This window comes from Zootermopsis nevadensis, unplaced genomic scaffold (genome assembly GCF_977971745.1).
Source record: "Zootermopsis nevadensis isolate Lab colony 2312 unplaced genomic scaffold, Znev_1.0 Znev_ptg000008l, whole genome shotgun sequence".
Classification (NCBI taxonomy): Eukaryota; Metazoa; Arthropoda; class Insecta; order Blattodea; family Termopsidae; genus Zootermopsis; species Zootermopsis nevadensis.
In genome coordinates, this window is record NW_028259140.1 from 7,791,989 (window position 1) to 7,808,914 (window position 16,926).

Genomic DNA, 16,926 nt, shown 5'->3' on the forward strand with positions numbered 1-16,926 from the left:
TAGTCTTGTAGCATGTAAATTTTCATTTTGTGAAAGAGATTTTTCGTTTATAAAAAGTTAAAATTCCACATATGTTACTTCAATAATGCAGACTCATAAGTCTTTGACAAGCTTATTCGGATTTCAGTTTCTTAAGGCGGTAAAGATGTCAAGCGTGTACATGGTTACTAACGATTCGAGGTGTTTTATCTCGCCGAAACGTTTGTAACAACATAGAAAGAGCGTCACACCCCAGAAAACCGCGCTCAACAAGCTTACTCCTTTTTGATATAGAAGTCCTTCGACTTCTATATTATTCTGTATAGTGATATCAGTTCACACTTTAAAGATCGAGAAACCTCCGAACGGGGGAGGTCATGGCCCGAAAACGGGCCGAAGCACCATAGACGATGATGATATCAGTTCATCTACCTCAGTTCGCTGTTTTTCTTAACAAGAGGAAAGGATCGAAGTTATTAATAGAGATTCTTAAAATGATTTCGTAATAACATTTTATTTTTCGTGTATGATTTTAGGTTTTCACAGCGGTGAGTATGAAGATTTCTGTCTTCTCGGTTGTTGCGCTGTGTAGTCTGGTAGATGGGTAGATGTTAACCAACGTTTCGGAGGTCATACTGCCTCCGTCATCAGGGCGAGGCAGTATGACCTCTGACAGGTTGGTAAACATCTACCATACTACACGGTGCAACAAGACAGAAATCTTCATTTTATTTTTCCATGATACAAATACGTCACATAGGCAATCAGCCGCGTTAACTGGTTACCGTAGTAAACCGACGTTTCTGATGTGACTGAATACCTCGGAAGTCGCCTGTGTATAACTACCTGCTCGGGACCAGTGCACATGTCCGGACCGTCGGTTTACAGTTAACGCGGCTGATTGCCCGAGAAGATTTTATTGATTCTAGTCGCCGCGAAAGTCTCAATTCCTATAGGTATACATTATTGCAAATAAATAGAACTGTTAGATTTAGTTCCTCATGAAGGTGAGGACGAGGAGGGGACACTGCACCAAGTAGTCTCGTATAAATAGAACAACGTTTGAGGGATCCTTACTGTCTGTATCATCAGTGCAATCTGTAAGCTGCGCGGGAGCACAAAGGGTTGAGGGTGTCGAGGACCTGATTGGAACAGAGAGTAAGGCAGAAGACAGGGATGGAAGTCGTCCTCGGTGGTCTAGTGGTAGCGTGCTTGCCACTGGACCCAAGGTTTAAGGGCGATAAACTTCCATAGCACGACTTCCTTCGGAGGGGAAGTGAAGCCTGCGGTCCCATGTTGATAAGAAGAAGGGCAGAACCACGGAAGACACCAGGAAGCCTTATGCTCATTACACACATTATACACTTCCCGGCCCTTTTCTACGGTTATATCTTTTCCCGCTTCCGCTTCTCCTGATCAGGCCAAGGTTCTGTCTCACCCGACCGGTTTCCACTTTTGTACCAAAAATTTCACGCGGTGTTTACTTACCGTCCTGTTGATAAAGGCAGTGAATATTTCTGAAACATCGATCTTTTACTAGATTAGACGGCGCAGTGTCCCAGAAGGGTAACATTTTTGTGAACGGCAACACCTAAAAACTCTTCTTTTTTCCGGGAATCGAAGAAATCACTGGTTTACTGCTGAGCACAGTGATAAGTTAGTATCCCCTGGGCGGCTGCTGTTCGAAGTGTATCTGGTATTTGAACAGCCCTTGGCTGATGTAACAATCGTTTTTATGTGCCTGACTTCCAAACGTAGTCGCTTCTCTTTGTCTAGTCGAAACGTCTGTCGTATTCCTCCATCAGTGAATGCTGTGCGAAAACTTTCAGAGTAAAGAAATTAAAAAACAACAACATTCCATTCGTTTCGAACCACCTCAGGAGCAGTGATGTATTTTTTGTAACGCTCCTCTATCGACTGTTGTTTCTGTTTAAAGGTGAGTTGATTGTATCTCAGATATTCATTGTCATCTTTACCTCTAAAGGCCGATGCGGGACTCGGCGTCCTACTGAATTCCTCTGACCTCATTTGCTATTTATGCGGGGGTCTGTGGGCCCGTGTAGGGTATCAGATTTTTCTAGCATTTCCATGGGAATCATTTCCTGAGGTCTCATAGCTGTGTTACTGGAAATGGTCTCTGTACGCAGCTTCGTATTTGATTGAGGATTTTCCAAATGAGTAGCCGTATTGAATGCAGATGGAACATTTGTCTTGTTGAATAAAACACTGTTGGGTTTGATGTCGAATACTTGGGCTGAACTGTCAGTGTCTTCTGAGGTGATGCTGTTCTCCAAGTGTGCAATGTTTAAGTGTTCCATGGATGATGAATCGGAAGATTCTGACTTATCGTTAACAATCTTATTGATTTTCTGTCTGTCTTCCAGTACCACATGTTCTGATGCATCTGGATCTCTTTCAGAGTTAAGGTAATCCAAGACGTTCCATGAGTCTCTTACCTCCTGAGGAGCTACCTGGTATCCTTCGAACCGCTCTTCTCTTAACTTTAGTTTCTTGCTGAAAGTGAGTTGATTGTGTATGGCTTCTGTCGAGAAAGTAGACATCTGATCTGAAGTTTCAGACCCATCTTTCTTGTAAGAGACTGTGAGCAGATCTGTGGTATCACATTCATCAATGCGGGTTGTCTGTGTACCCACTTCCGTGCTTGATAGCGGATCTTTCAAATGTGTATTCTCATTTAATGCACATAAATCAACAATTTTATTAAAGAAAATAGTGGCAGCGCTGATGAACATTTCTGAGGAACTGTCAGCATCTTCTGAGGTGATACTGTTCTCCAAATGCGAGGTGTTTAAATGTTCCATTGGGGATGGATCAGCAGGCTTTGACATATCGTTAACGCTCTTATTAAATATCTGTAGGTCTTTCGGTTTTCGTGCATTCACATTTACCTCGTTTCGACGCATGTCCTTGCAATCCTCCAGCACTGAATGCCCTAACGTCTCAGGATCTCTTTCAGAGTTTATGTATTCCAAAAGCTTCCATTTCCCTTTTATCTCCTGAGGAGCATTGATGAAGCTTTTGAAACGTTCCTCTCTTAACGCTTGCTTCTCTTGGATAGTGAGTTGATTGTTGCCCCCAGGTATGGCGTTTGATGAGGTAGCCATCCTTTCTAAAGTTTCATACATATTTTTCGTGCTGGCGACTGAGTTCAGATGTGATGTATCAACTTCGCCACGCTTCTCTGCTGGTACTTTGTTTTGCATGAAATCATCTCCGTCAAGAGAGTTGGTACTTGTACTGCGGCTTTCATTTGCTTCAGGATTTCCCAAATTTGTTAGTTTTTCGATTGAATATGGATCATGTACGTCATTCAAGACATCACTGACACTGCTGTTGAGTGAACTTGCAGACGCTATAGCTGCTGGACAATGAGGTGAATGCGTTTCACTCAGAACAATGCCCGATGGGTTAATAAGTATAATTAAGCATTCAGTGTTTGATGGTGACAACTGCGAATTAGTTTCTTTCTGTTCCATAGCTGTGTATTCTACAGAGCTGGTCGTAACGCTGTCTGTGGGACCTGGAGTCGGTGTTGTGGTGATATCTCTGGCATGAAGTTCATCTTTCTCCTTCACCGACTGAACACACTCAATTTGCTCTGTGCTCTCGTCGCAGCTACTGCAAGCGCTGTCAGTATCTTCCTCTTGGGCGACGTGCCTGCAATCAAACGCGATACAAAGAATTTACTACATTATTCGATCTTTCATCTGGCAGAATCCTGATTTTCATGGAAGAATCTGAGGATTTTAATAACCAATCCGATTTTTTCACCTTAGAACTTAGCTTATGAGATCATTCTGCTGAAGACAGTAGATCACTGTCTCTATGTATTCCCAATCGCTGCTGAGTGCATGGGAGAAAATCACCTGCAAAAGTCGATAGGGAGTGACCGGCAGGAGAAGACTTTTTGTGAGATTGAAGAATTATGTTTCTGTTCATTGCAACAGTCGACTCGACTGTTTAGATACCTTGGAAATCAGCCATACTACAGAAATGGTTATCAACCGGTGTGCCGCGTCACACTACTTTCCCGCGAGCTATTTTCAACTGCGCGAGGCTATGGTTATATGAAATTAAATATGCGAATTAACAATCTTATAATTGTATCATTATCCGTAATTGAATATCATTTTTAAAAAAGTTAAAGAACACCAATAAACGTATATTTGAATATCGAAACAGAAATTAGTGACGATGGCAGCAACAGTTACAGTTGTGTTATTGTTATAACAATGGGTATGAAGATACCTCATCTCACTCCTTGCCCCAAATGAGTTCGTAAGGACTCAGTTTGTTGACAGAGCCTGCCTTAAACAATAAATATCTACGTTTATGTACGAAAGGTTCTGTGTCATTCAGTTATTATTCAATTTGTATTAAATGTAGTGCCCTTTACTAGAAATATTTTCTGTTGGAAAAAATCATTATAAGTAATTTTCCTAAAAATGGACAGATTTATTAAAATAAAAGGCGACAATTAAAAATTAATTGGAGGTACGTGTTCTCTTATTTTTGTTTTAGTTCTCTGCTTTAATCTTATTGTGATTCAAAAATGAAATAAAAAGTCTGCCGAAAGCACCAAGAGGTTGAGAACCAGTGAACTACGTCTTATTAAAATATGCTAAAGAAGTCATTAGTTTTCATTATTATTGTATGTCCTTCTTATATTTGTGCTGATAAACAGATAAAATTTATAGTTGTTGAAAATTTTCAGTGAGTTTTGATTCGCATGTCATAAGGACGTTACTAGATCAGAGGTTCCCAAACTTTTATACCTTGCGCCCCCCTTAAAACATTTCATAAATTTCACGCCCCCCCTTCTAAAACAAGTGCAAGCAAACAGATTTGACATAAAATTAACCTATGAGTATACAGCACTATACAGCCTTAACTAAACAAAGGATGTTAAAAATGTGTATCCATATTTCGTTAAAAAAAGTTTTTCATACAAACAACACCCTCTCCCTGGGGGGCGCGCCCCACACTTTGAGAACCTCTGTACTAGATGAAGCAGGTTGTGGTGTTCTTCAATGTGCTGACCACAGTACGCATGCGTCCATATTTGCAAGATATAGGAGTAGATGACCATGGAAGTTGCGAAATAATCACACAATTTTAAAGGCCGAGATAAATTTGTACGCGAAATTGACCTAAGCAGTTGATGCACCTCAAGCTTTTAAATAAAGATTTTGGTACAAGAAAGTGGGATGTATTTTATCGCAGTTCATATACCTGTTAACGTCATCTACGATGCCTGCAGGCTGATTAGGGTGGTCCTGTAGAACAGAAGATATGAACAAATGAAAGCAGATAAAAATAATTTGGTATAGAACTACCTATGATCACCAGACTGACGTAAAAAAGCAACTTATTTTTGGCATTGTATGACTCACGAATTATCTGTAACATCAGAAAAGTTAGCAATAATCATTCTGAAACGTTTGTTTACTTCATAAATCATCGCAGAGTAGGAAGGAAATATTACAACACCGCTTCACACTGATTTGTTACGTGTCACAGTCCAAAATACGCAAGCCAAGTTGGATTTATCGAAGAATTATACACAACTTGCTTTTTCTACACTCGCTAGAAAATATAGTCCTAAACCAGTACGCCAAATGCCTATTAATTAACTTTGTGGATCATGTCCGTTCTTGATAAGCTAATAGTCTTTCAGTTGGTTAAAAATTCCCTCTCCTTTTCTGGAATTAAGAAGTTCATTGCAGTTTTCACAAGAGACATTTTTATATCGCAGATGGGAAGTCATGATTTTGAACTTAATGATACGAAGTATTCTTCCAATTAATCTACTTTTTTTTGCTTGTTAATATAATTTATATGTTACTGTGTTTTATTTTTATGCGGAATTGCAGGAAAACAAATAATGGGCAGGTTAATACTGTTGTTATGGTGATTGGATGTTGATTGTGGAGGGATACGTATAGCTCCTAACAATGGACACTCTTAACTAACTAACTAGATGGCTTACCGAACCCGAAGGCTCTTCACCGAATTAACCAAAGCCCTCCACCGGACCCTGTCCTGGGCTAACAAAATCCGCTCTTAACGCTATGAATATGGGTGGACCTCTTAAGGAATTTAATGAGGAATGAAATCTGAAAGCGTCATCATTAACAACTGAGTCTTTAACAAATTGCTGTGTCCTTGTATGGCTGATGTAATTAAAAGACAAGATTTTGATTAAAATCGTACATTTAAAAGTATTTATTTATTCATATTCAGTTGGCTTCTGTTGCGTTTTTTAAGTTTATCTTTTGTGAAGGAATATAAAGGTATTGAGAAACTTTTGTTTTAAAGTCATTGTGGTATATCTTTTAAATATTGTAATGAAGTGATACTACAATTTGAAGTTAAATTAGAAAAGTATGATGTCAGAGTAATGAATACTGCGTATCTTCCGGCTACATCCACTGTTGAATCTAAGGAAATGAAATGGATGGACCCCTCCCGTACAACAGGGATGCAAGAACTTAAGAGTTTGTTTTATCCTGAACTGTGAGCTTTCTCAGCTTCTATAAGGCATAAATTTCCACGTGTTCATATTTCGTGTCCAAATATTTTCTGTGTTTCAGCACTGACATTTGAAATGAATTCGTGTTAAAGTAATGACAGCTGGTGCGCGCTACAGATGTGAAATTCAGTTGTGTAATTCTTAATCGGTCTGGAAAAAGTGATTCTAAAAATCAGCAATTATAATACTGTAGGAATACAACATATCGGGTCCTCGTAAAAGCCGAAGTGCTGTGAGGTTAGCTATTTTTCATCACTTTTTAACATCATATTTGTTATTATCGTGTGACGTTACAAATACCACGTGATCTGTTAGATATGCCTTTCCCAGGCGGAAACGTTAGTAAAAGATGTTACAAATTTAATTATATCCAGACCGTACTTACCGGTTGGTTGCTGGGTGTGTGTCGCCCACTGTTGTTAATGGGTTCCATCCAAATTAACTCCTCGTCATCAATGAAGTTAAGCAAGAAATTCCTAAGTTTTTCACACGCGTCCGACATGGTTGAATTGCGGTCTGTGTGTGTGTGATAACCGTAGATACGTAACAATGGTTACCTGTTTATATTGTTGAGACAACTTAAATAAACATCATCTCCATGGTTTAGACTGTTCCGTCTCCAAGGAATTTTCTGTTCGTGTAAATAGCATACAGTACTCTGTTGTTTACATTTTTGTCGTGGAAACGTTACGTCACGCAACAATACAAATTATAAACAAGAGTATTTCAGTGATGATGATGTTTCGGCTATAGATATTTTATCTGAATCAGATTGAAATTGTAAAAAATACATTCTTGACGGCTGTGTACCTCGGGCCTGTGGGACCTCGCCTGAAATGTATACTTGTATTGATAGTCCGTTTTCTTTTTTATATTGTTTGCTATAGTTTGCCTTAAACATGTATTTTTATGAAACTGACAACAATTGGGAAGGAATTAAGAAAGTTTTACGTGAAAGGCTTTGGTGAATAGATCCTTTTAAATACTCTCTATAAAATTCCACTGTTGACGGTAGATTTATTGTGTACTGTTTGGTCACATTATATATATATATATTGGTAATTGGCAATTGCCTGCGTTAGGATTTATAACTGAATCCAGAGAATCTGTTGTAGAGAGAAGTTTTACAAATCGTTAAAATTATAATAACTGAACTCAAGTAAAATTCTTGAACCTACTTTCTTCTTAAGGAGCCTCTATAATTAATTTTGCCCAGGGCCTCATGATAGTTACATCACCACTGTTTAGAGCTGTGAATTTTCTGCTCTATGTGTTATTAGGTGATTTATCATGCGATTAATGGACTGTTTACTTTTTGAAAAGCAAGAAAATATATTCATGCTCTGGAAATTATCTAAATAAGGATAAATTGATTTCTTTAAAATATTTTTGTCACAGGTTATTCCTGGATCATCAGAGGTGCGTAAACTGTTATATATAGGGATAATATTAAAGTTAGTATTAAAAAATATAGCTAAATGATGTGGGCTATATTGAACTGCCTGATGACAGAACACAATGTCTGCATTTGTGGATACGACAATGGACCTTCTGCTTCCAAGGAAGGCGGAGATATTGACTACTATAAGCAGATTCTGTTTCGACTAGTTCTCATTTATGGCATAGTCATTAATGTTTACGTTATTTTCTTATTTGCATTTCTCTTTCATTTCATCGTCAGGTCTGATTTTACCTGAAGCATTAATTCTTTTTTGAAGTCGATGTTACATAACAGTCAGTTAAGAAAGGGCGTTATTATTTTCTCACTGATGGCTCTGTTTAAAGGAGAGGACCCATTTACTTGATGATAAGTCTATCTTCCACACATCTGTACGTTCCGTGTAACACGTGGATTTTTAATGTAATAATTAACATGTTTCCTCAGAGATTACTTAAATATTTTCCTAATAGAGGACATTTCTTTAATTCGCTTGTGTAACTGCACCTACTATGCATTTTCTAGCTTCTTTCTTACAACAATGTAGAATGGTAGTGAAAACGTTTCAGCATGAATAATTAATAATTAGAATTTTTATTTTTATTTGGTGTTCTGTCTGACGACAGGTCCATATGAACAGGATCCTTCGATCCTTTTCTCGGACTGGGACCTGTTCATATACGTTCTTGGCAGATGATCCAGAAGTGGTTTGCCATTGCCTTCTTCTGTGTGTGAATGGAGTAATTGTTGGGATGCCACGGAGAAACCGGGGAAGCCCCCGGAGGAAAACTCTGTGTTGCCTAGACCACGGCCTTGCCCAACACAAGTTATAAATTCGAACCCGAGACCCCAGGATTACAAGGCCAGCGTTCTAACCGCTAGACCACCGTGGCGGTAATAATTAGAATAATGATTGTTATTTTTTTTTGTAATAAGTTGTCATTGCGATTAATAGCAGCACAGTATGAGTAAGTGAATTTGTAGAAGCCACTACACATTTATCCTGAAGATGGCAAATTCAGTGTTTTTCGAAACGTGGGATAACTATCAAAATTCGATACGAACTAACCCCGGAAGCTGAAGTTATTCACTGAACTTCAGCTGCGAAAACCTAAGGACAAGAATTCCATTGAAAAAAATCAACATTTTTTTTCGTACTTTGCGTGATATGTTTGGAGTGAACGCGTTTACGTCACAGTCTTACAGCTCTGGCTGTTCTGAACGTGACAGATGTCACTCATTGCCTGTCTTGTTTGATTCCAGCATTACATCTGTGAACTAACAGTGAAAGTTCAGTGTGTATACATACGGCCATGACAGTTACCGAACAAAAGGGTTACTTCAGACGATGTACACATGCTGCTTATTCATGTCCGCTCATTAATTTTAGGCGAGCCTTTATAATACCACTTTGATTCTGCCATTGAACTGTCACTGATATAATACTTTTAATATTTTACGTCATATAAATTTCACAGGAAAATAGTTTAGCTTAACATTCTTATGCATTGTAAATGCAGTAATTTATCACTCGAGTTCGCAAGAACTGAACGAGCCATTTCACTATAAAATTAAACTGCGATCACAAAACAACGCATCACTTAACAAATAGTCGCTATACTTTAATAATGGCCAGCTGTTGCATGTGATTCTTTTTCAAGTGACATCAATTTTAATAAAAAGTGACACGAATTGAATCTGGGATTTTTCAGATAAAAAAGAACGCTCTGTGTGACGTCTAATTAAAACTGGCTTCTCTGTTTCCATTGGGGCTGGGAGCGACTAAGATAATGGGACACAAAACAAATGGTAGCTTGACGTAAATAAGTCCAATGCTTATCATCACGTGGCGTTATAGCATTATGTAATGGAAATTATACGTAATGTCATATTCTTTTGTTATTAGAATCTGAAATTAAAGATAGTTAAGAATAACTTCGTGTTTGCTTCTTTCAGTACACTATTTGTAATTTATATTATTATTATTATTCAGTGTTCTGTCTTACGACAGGTCCATTGCTCTGCCCAAACAGAGAACACTATTTTGACTCCAGCTACTGAAAATTAGGGCTTATCATGATATATCACTCAGAACATTTTATCGGGCATCTTATATGTTCCCCGTTTTACGTCTTTTTAAATATACGCGGCGATTCGCAGGAAAGTAACCTCCGCTTGTAACGAGACGTTTGTATATCTTTGTGTGCACAAGTTTAAAACTTGGTGTTTCACGAAGGTGAATAATTGTGCATGGAATGATGAACGCTTTTACGGAGGAAGAAAATGAAACCATGGGTCGTGTTTTGTTACAGTTGGTATAGAAGTTTTAGAATTAAAGTCATGTTTTGTTACGAACCCTTACAAATTACCGCCATTTTGGTGGACTGCCACGGGTCAGTTCCCTGGACGTCTTTATACAAAACAAGTAGACGTCTATGTGCCACTTCAAACGCTTCACTTAATTGCTGTTTTGAATATGTTGAGATATTTACAGCTACAGCAGAAAAGACCAATTACAGACGAGAATTATTTGTAAGGTTGGGAAAGGATATATTGTAAGCTTTATTCATGCGGAGGACTTTTAAAACTATGAGTCGTCCCTGTGAAGGCAGCCATTGATTTGGCGGACATTTGGACAGTTTCGATTTCGGAGGTTAAGCTGTAACTTTCTCCATCATCCTTTACTTCCTATATTTTGAGTTTATGTACTCTCTCCTTAGAGGCTAGTTTATCATTTTAATCATACCCATGGACCTCTACGAGAAAATTAATGTATCATATATTTTATAAATTGTTCTAATATAACATCAGATTTATATAATAAATATTTTCTCACTTTTTTATTAATTTATGGACTGAATGTGAACAAGGATCAAAGGCAAATAATTGTAATTATTTGCCAAGTTCGAATCGCATTATCCTCAGGCAGTTAGACCGATCCCGAAAGTGTGAATCGTACGTTACACGTTCGGTAACTCCCATTAATACTCGTACCTCCGCTAATCCGTTGTTCATTGATGTAATGTGAGGATATTAACGCAGTCACAATAAATTTATATGCGCTGTGGAACAAGCGAATCCCCGCTGAGCGTTCAGTACGTGAGCTGGTCTGCGCATCGATACCCTGATCGACTTCGATATTGCATCATGTTTATATCATATTTGGGCCACTCAAATTTTTTATCCTTATGTCCAACTTAACCGATGTTTCTATATCGTATTTGCATATTCTTCTCTATTTATCCGGTAGTTATTTCGCCTCTGCGCCGACTGCAAAAACACGAGAAAGTGGCATGTTTTTCGCATGGTCGCTGCATTCTTTCATTCAATTTTTAACATAAATAAATTTAACAAAATTTGCACATGCCGACCAAGGTTTAAACATCTATCCCGAGACTCGGAATACTAAATCACGTATTTCGAGATTTTCCTCCATTCCCTGCAGACAAATGCTTTACCTTTAATTAGACCATTACCGCTTTGTTCCACATTCCTTCAATTATATTTTTCATTATGTATCTCAAGGATTGGCTAATGGGAGAGGTATGAAATGAATTAAGAAGAAATCAAAATAGACTAATTCCTTCCTGATCCTTTCCGGTTCTTCACGTTTCTCATGACTCTTCGTGCTAGATAACATCTTCGGCAGACATAACGCTGTGAAGGATGTTACGAATAAGTAAAAAGAATAATAGAATTTATGAAGCAGAAACTTAGATTAAAGATGCAGTCATCATCCTGGGTGTTTGTTCGTCGTGAAAGCTCCCCGTGGATGTCTCGTTCCTTGCATTGTTCACAAAGTCAGTGTCTTCGTTGCTCAGTTATAGTCAACGACCTAGTCGATGATGGAAGATTCAGGTTATGAATAGATGTTTTTAAAGTAATTTCATAACAAAATTCTATTTATTTCTGATACAAATAGGTCACATAGATACATAATATAGGAAATAAAAAGCATTGTTTCTTCCGTGTATTCACGGATGCGAGGACGAAGATGTCAGTCTTCGGGGAAGCTGCACTATGTAGTCTCAAAGAAGCATACGGGGGTTTCAGGTGTGCTCACTGCTTCCATCGTCAGGGCGATGAGTAATCTGCACGTGAAAAAGTTGATAGGGAAAGAACAAGGTAGAACCCGGGCCATCACAAAGGGTCGAGGGGGCGTAGGGGACTGCGATGAGACATCGAAGGAGCGAGGCAGGAGAAACTGCTGAATAAAGCCCGGCCAAAAGGAGTTGGAGGAGACAGAACCTAAGAAGAAATCAAGAAGTTCTGTTCTCACTACACAACACTTCCCGGTCTACTTTCCGTTTCACCCGTTTCCCCTCTCTTGCTCACTCACTCCACCATCAATTCTAACCACCCCTACCTTTCTACCCGGAAATATTGAGGTCAAGGTTCTACCTCGACAGACATGTTCTCATGTCTACCGAGAAATTCACGCGCTGTCTCATCAGTGAGGCATTGAGCATCTCTAAGACGTCGATCTGCTTTATCGACACTACATGGAGCAGAAATACTTGTTGAAGACGATTGGACTTTGCTTCTGAGCTGATGCTGTCTTCAGGCTGATGGATCTGCAGATTTTGTTATATTGTTAATGCTTTTCTTGAATATTTGCCTGTCTTCCAGACGAAGTCCGGCATTTCTGCAGTATCTGCATTTTAACCTTTGAAACACTTCTCTATCAACCGTCGTTTATTTTCAAAAGTGAATTTATTTTCATCTTCTGACGCTTATCTTGTGCTGGTGGGTTTGGGTCTAACTGGGTCACAATTCTCACCCGGCACCTCTGCGGTATCTGAATGTTCACCCAAATATGCAGTAACTGCATTTTCACTCTTGAAACACTTCTCTATCAACTGTCGGTTCTCTTTAAAAGTGAGTACACTGTATTGAGCTGGTGGATTTCGGTCTAACCGGGTCACAAGTCTCACCCGGCACCTCTACAGTATCTGCATCTTCACAGTTGAAACACTTCTCTATCAACTGTCCTTTCTTTTCAAAAGTGAGTTTATTTTGATCTTCAGACGTTTGTATTGAGCTGGTGGATTTCGGTCTAACTGGGTCACAAGTCTCAGCCGGGTCTGCAGTATCTGCATCTTCACCCTTGAAACACTTCTCTATCAACTGTCCTTTCTTTTCAAAAGTGAGTTTATTTTGATCTTCAGACGTTTGTATTGAGCTGGTGGATTTCAGTCTAACTGGGTCACAAGTCTCAGCCGGGTCTGCAGTATCTGCATCTTCACCCTTGAAACACTTCTCTATAAACTGTCCTTTCTCTTCAAAAGTGAGTTTATTTTGATCTTCAGACACCTGTATTGAGCTGGTGGATTTCGGTCTAACTGGGTCACAAGTCTCAGCCGGGTCTGCAGTATCTGCATCTTCACCCTTGAAACACTTCTCTATCAACTGTCCTTTCTCTTCAAAAGTGAGTTTATTTTGATCTTCAGACGCCTGTATTGAGCTGGTGGATTTCGGTCTAACTGGGTCACAAGTCTCAGTCGGGTCTGCAGTATCTGCATCTTCACCCTTGAAACACTTCTCTATAAACTGTCCTTTCTCTTCAAAAGTCAGTTTATTTTGATCTTCAGACGCCTGTATTGTGTTGGTAGATTTGGGTCTACCTGGGTCACAAGTCTCAGTCGGCTCTGCAGTATCTGCATTTTCACTCTTGAAACACTCCTCTATCAACTGTCGTTTCTCTTTAAAAGTGAGAATACTTTGATCTTCAGACGCCTGTCTTGTGCTGGTGGATTTGGGTCTAACTGGGACACAAATCTCACCCGGCACCTCTACAGTATCTGCATCTTCGCCGTTGAAACACTTCTCTGTCAACTGTCCTTTCTTTTCAAAAGTGAGTTTATTTTGATCTTCAGACGCCTTACTTGTGCTGGTGGATTTGGGTTTAAATGGGTCACAGGTCTCATCCGGCAAATCTGCAGTATCTGCATCTTCACCCTTGAAACACTTCTCTATCAACTGTCCTTTCTCTTCAAAAGTGAGTTTATTTTGATCTTCAGACGCCTTACTTGTGCTGGTGGATTTGGGTCTAAATGGGTCACAAGTCTCAGCCGTCTCTGCAGTATCTGCATCTTCACTCTTAAAACACTCCTCTATCAACTGTCGTTTCTCTTTAAAAGTGAGTATACTTTGATCTTCGGACGCCTGACTTGTGCTGGTGGATTTGGGTCTACCTGGGACACAAATCTCACCCGGCACCTCTACAGTATCTGCATCTTCGCCGTTGAAACACTTCTCTATCAACTGTCCTTTCTTTTCAAAAGTGAGTTTATTTTGATCTTCGGACGCCTGACTTGTGCTGGTGGATTTGGGTCTAACTGGAACACAAGTCTCACCCGGCACCTCTACAGTATCTGCATCTTCGCCGTTGAAACACTTCTCTATCAACTGTCCTTTCTTTTCAAAAGTGAGTTTATTTTGATCTTCGGACGCCTGACTTGTACTGGTGGATTTGGGTCTAACTGGGACACAAGTCTCACCCGGCACCTCTACAGTATCTGCATCTTCGCCGTTGGAACACTTCTCTATCAACTGCCCTTTCTTTTCAAAAGTGAGTTTATTTTGATCTTCAGACGCCTTACTTGTGCTGGTGTGTTTGGGTCTAACTGTGTCAGAAGTCTCACGCGGCATCTCTGCAGTATCTGCAATTTGACTCTTGAAAAACGTTTCTATCAACTGTAGTTTCTCTTCAAAACTAAGTTTACTTTTATCTTCAGATGCCTGACTTGTGCTGGTGGATTTGGGTCTAACTGTGTCACAAGTCTCACCTGGCACCTCTACAGTATCTGCATCTTCACCGGTGAAACACTTCTCTATCAAATCTCCTTTCTCTTCAAAAGTGAGTTTATTTTGATCTTCGGACGCCTGACTTGTGCTGGTGGATTTGGGTCTAACTGGGACACAAGTCTCACCCGGCACCTCTACAGTATCTGCATCTTCGCCGTTGAAATACTTCTCTATCAACTCTCCTATCTCTTCAAAAGTGAGTTTATTTTGATCTTCAGACACCTGTATTGTGTTGGTGGATTTGGGTCTAAATGGGTCACAAGTCTCACCCGACACCTCTACAGTATCTGCATCTTCATCGTTGAAACACTTCTCTATCAAATCTCCTTTCTCTTCAAAAGTGAGTTTATTTTGATCTTCAGACGCCTGTATTGTGCTGGTGGGTTTGGGTCTAACTGTGTCAGAAGTCTCACCCGGCACCTCATGTTTGGCTTCTGGTGAGGTAGTCGCAGTCCGTTCTGAAGCTTCAAGGACATTTTTCTCGCATGGTGATACATTCTGCAATGGTTTATATACACCGTAAGTATGTGATAGAGAATTCCATTCACTTTGGTTAGAACGATTCTGGAAAGCAAGGCATGTGAACCAAGTAGACAGTGAAGGCAGATAAATGATTGTTCATATAGGGCTATTAAGATTATGAGTCTAAATTGGCAAACCATCTTTGTAAACTTTTTGAGTTTATGAGTTGTCTGTAACATGAGGAGAGTAATAATAATCATTGCGGAACATTGATTTATTTTATAATTTATCACAGAGTATAAATCAGCGATTAGATCACTCTCTCACACAGTATTGTCACATGTCACACTGTAAAAGTACGCAAGGAAAGTTGAAACGATGTGTTTCGTATACTTGTTTTTGTTCAATTTTTGCTGATTTTCCGGGTTTTTGATTATCAGGGAAAATATATTTCTCAACGAATGTACATAATCGTAATGTTATTGTATATCTAAGCATACTACAAAAAGGGTACTTAGACTACTTATTTGGTTTTAATTGATTGTGATTGCCTTGTACCTGTTGTATCACACTATTATCGCAGATGGAAGCTATCAAATGAGAAAAATATTGCTACTAAACTAAATTAACAATGCCCTTGTAATTTATATAAAATAGTATTTTAAGAGTATAATTTTATGTACGGCGTATTTTATATTCAGCGTATCAGATTAATCAGAAATGAACACTGCATTACTGCATCCCTAATTCAGTCTGGGAAATTAAATTGATGGACCCCACTACATGCAGCAAGGATGCGTTAATGCATGTTCGGAGTTCGATTCCCGTAAGTTGCAATATTTTATCTTTAAATGTATCTTTTCTCAGTTTTGATTAATGTTAAAGTTACAGATATTTAGATTTCGTGGTCATGTGTTTTTTTATATTTTAATACTGCAATTTCTTATAAATTTATTTTGAAAGACATTGCTATAAGAATAAGCAATTCTTACGCTGCATAAATAGCACCCACCGGGTATCCTTAACAACTGAAATTCTGTGGAGTAAGTTATTTGTCGTCCCTTCTTAAAGCATTATTTCTCTCTCTGTCATAATTTGATGTCATTGTAAATATCACACATGATCTGTGAGTGATGCAAAACCCTTGCAGTAACGCCACGGAAAAATGTTGGATACAAATTAATTTGATCCGAGTATGTACTTACCCTTCGTACGCACGACAATTTTCGCCACCATTTCCTGCATCCCGATTTTTTATGAGATTTGGAAGGATCACACTTGAGTCCCATAATGAAATTCAAAACTTAATCAGAGCTTTCTATGAACACGTCCGTCTTTCTATACTTCTGTAACTGTACAGAGTTTTCTAACCATGGAAACGTCGCAATACTGTTTATTTATAATAATTGTTGCACTGATGGCCGTAGCCCGTGTTTATTCGTATCGTTTCTATGTCAGTAAACATATCCATGTGCAATGTTTGCATTATTGTAGTATGGGGAGTAGAATTTCGTTACACAACAATGCCTTATAATTTATTATCAACAACAGTATTTAAGTGCAACATGCTTCGGTCTTATATGATCTCCTGAGGCTATACAGACATTTCATATGAAGCAAATGTAAATATTTCAATTGGATTATAAAACTTCGCATTATATACAATTCCTAGCGTCTTTCTCACAGT

At 38.9% G+C, this 16,926-nt stretch overlaps 3 protein-coding genes across 3 annotated transcripts in view; 1 reads left to right on the plus strand and 2 right to left on the minus strand.

Annotated features, from left to right (window-relative positions):
• LOC110835577 (trace amine-associated receptor 8c) overlaps window positions 1–16,926 on the plus strand; it is a 121,932-nt gene that overhangs the window by 88,626 nt on the left and 16,380 nt on the right. The gene's annotated exons all lie outside the window — the stretch shown is intronic.
• LOC110835572 (uncharacterized) lies at window positions 475–7,096 on the minus strand. Its single transcript, XM_087344960.1, has 3 exons — window positions 6,918–7,096; window positions 5,233–5,276; window positions 475–3,657 (listed from the first exon to the last, which is right to left on the minus strand). The coding sequence occupies exons 1-3, from the start codon at window positions 7,032–7,034 to the stop codon at window positions 2,004–2,006; spliced, it is 1,815 nt and encodes a 604-aa protein (XP_087201086.1). The 5' UTR covers window positions 7,035–7,096; the 3' UTR covers window positions 475–2,003.
• LOC110835571 (uncharacterized) lies at window positions 11,855–16,606 on the minus strand. Its single transcript, XM_087344954.1, has 2 exons — window positions 16,445–16,606; window positions 11,855–15,275 (listed from the first exon to the last, which is right to left on the minus strand). Exons 1-2 carry the CDS (start codon window positions 16,526–16,528, stop codon window positions 12,843–12,845), a joined length of 2,517 nt encoding a protein of 838 aa, XP_087201080.1. The 5' UTR covers window positions 16,529–16,606; the 3' UTR covers window positions 11,855–12,842.

Bases quoted from the DNA above. Each gene is read 5' to 3' on its own strand.
- LOC110835572 (XM_087344960.1), bottom strand. From the start codon at position 7,034: ATGTCGGACGCGTGTGAAAAACTTAGGAATTTCTTGCTTAACTTCATT. The intron at 5,277-6,917 runs GTAAGTACGGTC...TCTGTTCTACAG, and splicing joins ACACACCCAGCAACCAACCG to GACCACCCTAATCAGCCTGC. The intron at 3,658-5,232 runs GTATATGAACTG...GTTTGATTGCAG, and splicing joins ATCGTAGATGACGTTAACAG to GCACGTCGCCCAAGAGGAAG.
- LOC110835571 (XM_087344954.1), bottom strand. From the start codon at position 16,528: ATGGGACTCAAGTGTGATCCTTCCAAATCTCATAAAAAATCGGGATGC. The intron at 15,276-16,444 runs GTAAGTACATAC...AAACCATTGCAG, and splicing joins AATTGTCGTGCGTACGAAGG to AATGTATCACCATGCGAGAA.